Source organism: Argentina anserina, chromosome 1 (assembly GCF_933775445.1).
Source record: "Argentina anserina chromosome 1, drPotAnse1.1, whole genome shotgun sequence".
NCBI lineage: Eukaryota > Viridiplantae > Streptophyta > Magnoliopsida > Rosales > Rosaceae > Argentina > Argentina anserina.
The window spans coordinates 10029919-10039073 of NC_065872.1; the positions used below are offsets into that span (position 1 = coordinate 10029919).

Sequence of the window (9155 nt, forward strand, 5' to 3'; positions counted from 1 at the left end):
ATAACTGAGTCCTATGGTACGGATTTATGACTATTTGGATAATTTAGTACCTGATGTATGAAAACGGACAATTTGGTATCTAAATTTCTCATTTGTATTTCCTTTTTAGTATTTATGTCAGTTTGATTATATTTTCAGTGTTATTTTCATAATTTTAGTCAAAACTCATAAAATCAACACTTAAATTCATTTTGTTTTAAAATTATCTCCAAATTACCTCTCAATTGCCTTCAAAAGTATTGTATATCTCTTCTATTCAACATCTACTATGTATATATCTAAGGGCAATATCTAGATATAAGTTTTCTTAATATAGTTATCACAACCAATAAAAAACTTTTACGTACAAGTAATTTGAAAATATTTATGAAAATAACTAAATTGGGATTGCATATAGGAAATTTATTTCCTTTGCAAAAAAGAGAGTAAATTATTCAATTGTTTTCGGCTAAATTAATAATAATAATAATATGGATGAAATAAATATATTATTGTAATTTGGCAATAATTATACTAATATTCTATTTTGTTATAAACTTTATTCAAAAACCGTTTGTGAAACAAAGTTCGATGTATAACTAATTTAAAGGGCGTAGGCACATTTTGACTGACTATCAAATCAGTTTGATCATCATCTCAATCTCCATTACTATGATTGAAAGTTTGGTTTTAGTGTCAACAACTTCACTAAAAAATTAAACTTCTTATTTTGTCCATATGAAGATTTTGATTTACCAACTAAAAAAATATCAGAGAGGGTTAGAAGTGTAAAAGACAAAGAAAATATTAATTTCTACTATTATAAAGCCTAAAATACTCTTCGTACCAAATAATATTACATAAAAGGATTTGTTTTGAAAACGTACATAAAATGATGATCCTTTAACATAAAAACATTACAAATGACTTTGACGTTCTTCTTCTATTAACAAATAATGTGCATCACAGGGGTACGATTTGTAAATAACACGAACATCGCATGGACAAGTTTGGTATTATCTTAAGGAGTTAATTTCGCCATCGGTACCCAAACTATTGTGGCAAAGTCAATGTAGTACCCCAACTCTAAGTTGTACCAATGTAGTACCCAAACTTGTAATTCACTATCAACGAAGGGTCTGAGCCCAATTTCCGTTACAGCTTCATTATCTCGGTCACGTGTCCCGCACGTGACCATAAAAAAAATTCAACATCGGTACCCAAACTCTTGTGGCAAGATCAATGTAGTACCCCAACTTTGAGTTGTACCAATGTAGTACCCAAACTCGTTTTTCTCTATCAACGAGGGGTCTGAAGCCAATTTCTATCACAACTCCATCTTCTGGGTCACATGTCCTAACTTCTCGTCTTTTCTCCTTTTTTTTTCATTCTCCTTCCCTCTCACTCCTTCCACATTGTATTTTTGAGCTCAGATTTCGAGGCAAAGCAACACTACGGATTGTGTTTCTTCCAAACTCTTCAATCACGATGACGACTTCTCCCAGCTCGGCAGCTCCGCCTTGAGCCACAACATCGTCTCCTTCACATCCTCCACCTACGACATTCTCTCCCTCCACCTACGACATTCGAGGCATGTAAAGCGGCGCGGTCAGCGGTCGAGAATCTCATAGTGAAGTTCTGCGATCGTGACGTGCCGATGGATCAGGGGTTCCAAGGAGAGGTGGAGGAGCTCGAAGATGGTGTTTGTGGTGAAGGAGGAGGCGGTGGGGATGAGAGGAGGTGGAGCTCCTCGATGCCGCCCTGTGGTGGTGAGGCGTCCGGAGCATAATGAGAATGAGGTGGTGTTTTGCCCAATTTGTAAGTTGTTTCTTAATTCTAGATATTTATTGTAAGAGTTTCTTATTTATGGCCTTAGAACCCACATAGAGTTATTTAGGTAAATACCCTTTTTATTTTGATCCATAAGACGAAATCGTGACGTAAATTGGCCTCAGACCCCTCATTGATAGCGAAAAACGAGTTTGGGTACTACATTGACCTTGCCACAAGAGTTTGGGTACCGCTGTTGAATTTTTTGTGTGGTCACGTGCAGGACACGTGACTAAGATAACGGAGCAGTAACGGAAATTGGGCTCAGACCCTTCGTTGATAGCGAATTACAAGTTTGGGTACTACATTGGTACAACTCAGAGTTTGGGTACTACATTGACCTTACCACAATAGTTTAGGCACCGATGGTGAACTTTTTTCTATCTTTAAGGGCAGCCGCCCCAACTTCTGTTTTCGGAAGTTTTATGAATCAAAAGATTTACAGCCATATTATAAAACGAGAGAAAGAAACGGACCATTAAATATGTAGATACAAGTCATACAACTCAAATGGAGCAATGTCAAGAACAAGCAGAGGCATTCAGTAGACGAAGAGTTTGAATTTTTAGAATGTAACAGGGCATCACAAAACTGATCCCAACGGAAAGGTCCTTCCAATAAATTATTGACTGATTTGCGGTATTTTGGAAATCCAAAGCTTGATCCGGTTATGATGTATAAGAAATATACTTTCCCGGTACTCCAAGATTAGAGATTGCATTATTATCTTTGGAACTCTTTTGAGTTCCACAAATGAAATCGAATCATGTTTCTCTGTAATATTGACATAACTTGTCTACGTGATTACATTTCAGAAGTGGGAGATACAGTAGCTGCAGATTGAGACAAAGCCAAACTAAAGCCTTCTCCTAAGTAGGAGTTTTAAAATATCAGATCAAACTGCAAACAGGTACTAGGACTCGATGGAATCACGAGCACATCGGCGTACCCTCCTACAAATTCCCACAGAAAAGTCAGCTTAATGACAAAGGTGAAGAAAAGGGATTCTGAGGTCAGTAAATAAATAGAATGGCCTAATGATTAAAAATTGTACACACTTGTTGTAAGCTTTTATGTCATGCTGATACAGTTGAGCAGCCTCAGGATTTGCAGGACTTGTAGGATTTGGATCAGTGAGAAGAGACTGCAGCAATTTGTTAACTCAGTAAACCAACAGAAAATGGTGAAGAAAAGGGATTCTGAGGTCAGAAAATTACTTGAACAGAAGTTAAAATTGTCGATACGTTGTGGCAAGGTGACCATGCATCCTGAATTATATCCATGCACAGTGCGCCGTCATGGTAAACTGCACGAGCCACATAACTGATGAGTAACTGTTTCAGGTCTTAGAACAAATAAAAGAAGAAAATGCAGAAGTATTTCAATGTCAGCCAACAGCAAGCAGAGTAGAAACTTTGAAGTCCAGATTTAATAATACTGTACATGGACAAATACTATCAACTATCTGCAACCAATTACCATGTTTATCAAAAAATTGAGGGCCAAGATGCTGTGGTCATCAAACATGATCGTAGTTCAATAATTGAACTTCAAATTAGTTTAACCTCTTACCTTTTTCATTCACAATCAACTCTCTGTCCTCTCATTCACCCAATACTTTTCTCTACTTACCCCATTTTCATCATATTTACAGCACAAAACCCAGAATCACATCTTTTAACAAGAGCAGCTTGCACTTTCCACTCAGTTTACACCCTCCCCATTTGTATTCAAAAGCATATTTTAAAGCAGATTGAAAAATAATACAGAAATATTGAATTTCTATCCTACTACCACGTGCTTTCTAGAATGACTTTCTAGAATGACGGCTTTAAACTTTGCGAACAATTAATTGAATCACTACTGCCACATAATGTACTCATCAAACTATACTGATAGAAATGCGTCAATATATAGTGTGAACAACTCAAAACAGCAATATCATTATGCTCACATTTAGAGGAAGTTCAAAGAGAAGCATAAAATAGGCCAACTGTAATGGTTACCTAGTTATGCAGTTTCAATTTATAAAATTAGCCCTCATGTTCTTAGCATCTATGAAATTGTATGTAACTAGATGTAAAATGGTGCGAGTGATATTGCGGTAGAAGGTTTACATCAAATCTCAATTAAAACTGGATACACCAACTCCACTAATGTTTAACAGCACGTATCCAAGGACTTCATTGGATATAGAGGGTGACAAAATTTTATTCGTCTCTTCGAACAATGGGAATGGTGATGAACTGATAAAGTGATAATATTGTCTCAGTGTACATGAAGCATACATTTGTACATACACTTTCAACACACATATCTAGTTCTAAAAATCAGAATCTTGTTTGATAACATGTAAATTCAAAATGGGCTATCGTTTCAACTATAATATCTCCAATTCCATCAAACTAGATTTCACTCTAGTGTTAGTTTGACCTATATTTGGCTCGTACCTTTACAGCTCAAATGTCTTTGGGTTCTGATGGTTCGTCTCACATGATATCAAATCTCTCTTTATAAATCCTGGGTAAAATACTCGTACAGAACCTCTGATCCCCATTTCCACAATAGTTAACTAGCAACACAAAAACTCGGGACACCTCTAATGGTGAACTTGTTCTATACTAAGACTGTAACACTACTACATACCTATCATATCTCAAATGAAAACATAGTACATACACATAGCGAAGAGCAAACTCAACTAACCATTCGGATGGAACATCTCGGACGTGAACCGAACACGCGGCGGCTTTTCTGGGTACCGCTCACTAAACGTCAACCGCAAACTGAACACACCACCTGAATTGAATTCCCAACACATCAGAAACCAAATCTTTCTAACCAAACTTATACAAAAAGAACAAAAACAGAAACAGATCTACCTTCCCAAGGAGTCTCATCAGGTCCAAATATAGTCGCGCTCCACACAAACAAGTTATCATCAGACATAGGACTAGCGCTGCAACCCTGAAAAACAAAGTGAACGAAACTTCAACTTCAGATCAAACTTGATCGGAACTGGTCGTAAACACGAAAAGGGTTTTGCTAAGTTTACCTCCGGGGGCTCGTTAATGATGGTTTTGAGATCGGACATGAGCCGGAGCTGAGCAGACGACGATCCCATAATCACAAAGAGTTTGATGGGCTCTTGATCTTTGGTTCTTCTGAACCCAAAAACCAATCTGGCGGAGTATATAATGGAGCCAAAAGCGAAGAAGACGCGGGTTTTGGATTTGGCTTTTTGTTTATTGGCTTATAATATAAATGGTGGTGCTGGGTTATTGAAATCTGGAGAAACTGATTTGGAGGAAATCTGACAAGGAAGAAAGGAAGGGAATGGAAGAAAGAAGCGACTGCTTCTGTGTGTTTGTTTGCTGGTGGAGTCAACAGCTTAGCTGTGGGCTGTGTTTGGATTTGAAGGCCCCTGGTTTGGGTTTTTGATGGGCAATGCTTATGGTTTTTTGGCGGTAAAATAATTCGTAGAATAATAAAATGGCCAATTGGGCTAGTTTACCAACAGGTTCTGCTGGGTCTGGGCCGAGAGAGTTGCGCTGTAAACTTACAATTTTGTTTGCCATGATTTTCCGGTTTTGTATGTGCTTTAGTGATGAAAAAATTTAAGCGCGGTGTCCCAAACCCATATGGTTAATTGAATTGTACCTGATCGAAATTGTTGGTTAGTTGAGTTGGGAGAAAACTTTGAATTGGGAGAAAACAAATGGTACGATTTACGCTTGTTTCCACACCATTCTGCCATCAGCATAGGACTTGTCCGATTCAAAATACCTCAAAAGACTGAGAGCAGTAACAGAGGAAAATCCTCATGTCTTCCTCTGCAATCTCTCCGCATAAACTTTTGAAGTCTAGAATCATGTTCTAGGACCACTTGGCCCCATTGCCCATATCAAAAATTATGTTCTAAAATTATTTGTAATTTTTATAAAAAATTGATTTTTATAAAAAATTGATCTTCTTAGAACACTATAAAATATAAGAGTCGACGTAAAAACTGATTCTTTTAAAAGTGAAGTTATACCAAACTAAACCAGTGTTTGATTCCCGACGTTGTTAAATGAAAACTGATATGCTACTCCTCTGCCTTAAATGAAAAATGCCAATCCAAAAGTAACTCTAGTATTGTTGGAGTAAATTATATATATATATATATCTATATATATATCATATCTAAATGAAGGTTAACTTTGAAATTACAAAATGAAATTCATTATTTGACTTATTTTTCGGTCACATTTCTAAATTTTCACCGTATATATCTAAAGAACATAATGTATAGATCACTCATGTAAAGTTTCATACATTTTGATGATTGTTTGACATTTCGTAATCATGATTTACACGAATGGTTCAAGTTGAATAAATTTAATTCGTTAAGTGATTCAATAATGTTTTAATGCCTTAATGATCTTCAAATTGGATGAAATTTTGTATTAGTGATCCATACATTATGTTTTAATATATATACGGCAGGGATGTTGAAATGTGAGTTGAATAAATTTAATTCGTTAAGTGATTCAATAATGTTTTAATGCCTTAATGATCTTCAAATTGGATGAAATTTTGTATTAGTGATCCATACATTATGTTTTAATATATATACGGCAGGGATGTTGAAATGTGACAAAAATAAGTCGAATAGCGAATTTATCTCTGCAGTATCAAAATGAATCTTCATTCTTTATAAGAAGTTATATATTAGAGTTGTTTTTTTGGTACGAAGTTATGAATGAATTGTTTTTTTGCTAGGTACATGTCTACTCATGATATGAGATTATGATTTATGAATGAACACAACACTTTTTTCGATCTGGTATGTGAATGTGATTACACACTATCATGATTGAGAGAACAATGTACGTGCTTTCTTTTTCCGCACCCTATAGACATAAGGATGTGGCGTCTGATCATGCAGTACTGCTCAGACCAAACTCCACAAGAAATCACAGAACGTCAAATTTCAAATATTTTTTTCCAGATATTATAAAAATCCCAAAGGAAAACGAAAACCCAAAACTCCACAGCTGTAATTGTATGTCTTTTAGCCTTGGATTGATCCCTGGCCATCATCATCCCCATAACCTGTGGGGTTAATTTTCCTCTGCGGCCTTTTGCTGTTTAGGTTTCTCGTCCTTCTTATCCCATCTTCTGTTTTTGCTGCTTGGGACTCCTCTCTCTCCCTCTAATTCTATATTCTATTTTGAAAATATCTCCCTCCTTTTGCTTTAGCCTCTTCTGCATTTCTCATTTGTCCACGTTCCATCACCTCAAAAATCCCACTGAGAAAACTCAAACAGTATATATATATTTAGCTGTGTCAATCATTCTGATACTGATTTGACTCCCCCTCTCTTAGTTTCTTTACATTACTATATACTTACATAGCTTACATAGTTCAATTCCCCGTTATATACTTGGCAACCCCAGAGTCTCAGACACACTTCCATTTAGTTCATCTCTCATTTCTCTCCAATGGATTGTCGATACACCACCAGTTCTATCATCCTTCTGATGATCTTGAGCTCTACCCAGATAAGATTTATGGCTGAAGGCAGAGCACTACTCAAGAAGGATGACACTTCCCAGGTTGGTGATTATTAATGTCAATCTATCCTACCACTAACACTCTTTCGTTTCTGTTTGGCATTCAAGTATCAGACTTTTATCTTCCCTGTTGTGCAACAAATACTAATGTTGAATGCATTTCTAAACCATAGTGCGAATACCAAACCAAAATCAAGAAAAAAATTGCAATACTCTTGTTGAACAAAATCACAGCATTGGCAAACGTTCGGATAACTGTCTTGATGTTTGTATGTTATAGACAGTGAATGAAGATAACAAGACAAGATTGAGAGCTCAAATTGGTTCAAGGCCTCCAAGATGTGAAGGAAGGTGCAGCTCATGTGGCCCTTGCGAGGCAATTCAAGTTCCTAACATTTATCAAGCCAAACCAGGTAAGAAGAACTCTGCGGCAGTTTTATCCACCATTGCTTCTGCCAGAGGAAACGAGTATTCAAGCAACTACAAACCCATGAGCTGGAAATGCAAATGTGGCACTATCATCTTCAACCCCTGATCAAGATTCACGATTTATATATTGATCATCTTCAGTTCTTCACTATGACCATTTAATTTTTGGTGGCTGTAGAGCACACCCCCTTTTTGGATTATTGTAAATGGATGATACTAGCAGGTAAGAATTATCAAATTTTGATTCTTGAATCCATGCAAGTCAACTAGCTACTACCCCCATTAACCTCTATTACTTCCTCTGTAATCTTAGTGATTACCATGTATAATATACTAGAGAAAATATTATTGCTTATTTGCTTGGACCCTGAATCTCTGATTTTGTATAGTTTTCTTGATGTCATCTACTCCTTAATTTACAAATCAAGGAAGGTGATTCGGCTCTCATTATCAACTGCCTCATTAATAGTTCCCCTCCTTAGACAATCAAATCAATAATTAGAGATGCTTCGGATCTTCTTGGTGGCTTCAGAGAGGCAAACTTATTGGCTGACGCAATTCCTAATGCTATTGGTGTTCCTGAAGCCAGTTTGGCTCTGCTCCTTGAGGAAGGCGCCCTAGAGGTGGCTCGGTGTAATTTTCCTTCTGTTCAAAAAAAAATTCTACTTCTTGAGTTGTGTGCCTCGGAAAGTGACAATTATTAGAATTTGTTTATGTGATTTCACAGCAAACTGAGAAAGTAGATGATGGACAGTACTTGGTATGAAATCTTGTAGTCTTAGATTTATAACCTGTTCACCACGCCACCGTTCCGTTTTCCCAAGAGAAATATAGGTAACCTTTGTATCCCTTCTTTCGTATTTCCATATCTTAACGACTTTTACAGTTTTACGTCACTGCTCAAGTTACATGTCCAATGCATATCTTGATCAGTATGATCACCAATTCTGTTGGGTTGATAGCTGTGGAAATGTCTACATTTTTAGTAGTGCTTGATAACACTTGATATGAAATCTTGCTTGTTGCGTGTGATAAGTATAACTGATTAACGATTGAATAAGAGTAGCGTAAATTTAATTCTTAATCGGTTATACTTGTATTATAACTCTAGCTGGGCTCCCCTTTTTTTCACTCGAGTGAAGGAGTCACGTGCAAGAGTGAAGCTGATTCCTGAGTCTAAAATGGGAATGTTGGTTCAAAAGTCCAGGTCTCCCAGGACATGCAAAACTGAAGAAAGCAGAGGCTGGGGACAGTGCAAGCAACAGATTCTGATTCTCCATGCCTATTTCTCTCCAGTTTTTTGTGCCATCCATTTTTCTTTTCCTCAGCCACGAAAAACAAATAGCATATATCATTGA

General features: G+C 36.7%; 2 protein-coding genes across 2 annotated transcripts; one reads left to right on the plus strand and one right to left on the minus strand.

Moving 5' to 3' along the window:
• Window positions 1-2468: 2468 nt before the first annotated feature.
• LOC126784845 (ubiquitin-conjugating enzyme E2 1-like) lies at window positions 2469-5152 on the minus strand. The gene is made up of 6 exons (XM_050510360.1): window positions 4865-5152; window positions 4692-4776; window positions 4516-4608; window positions 3027-3115; window positions 2868-2953; window positions 2469-2762 (listed from the first exon to the last, which is right to left on the minus strand). Exons 1-6 carry the CDS (start codon window positions 4931-4933, stop codon window positions 2723-2725), a joined length of 462 nt encoding a protein of 153 aa, XP_050366317.1. The 5' UTR covers window positions 4934-5152; the 3' UTR covers window positions 2469-2722.
• A 2112-nt stretch (window positions 5153-7264) lies between these two features.
• Window positions 7265-8058, plus strand: LOC126784850 (EPIDERMAL PATTERNING FACTOR-like protein 2). The gene is made up of 2 exons (XM_050510374.1): window positions 7265-7410; window positions 7649-8058. The coding sequence occupies exons 1-2, from the start codon at window positions 7297-7299 to the stop codon at window positions 7901-7903; spliced, it is 369 nt and encodes a 122-aa protein (XP_050366331.1). The 5' UTR covers window positions 7265-7296; the 3' UTR covers window positions 7904-8058.
• Window positions 8059-9155: the final 1097 nt, after the last annotated feature.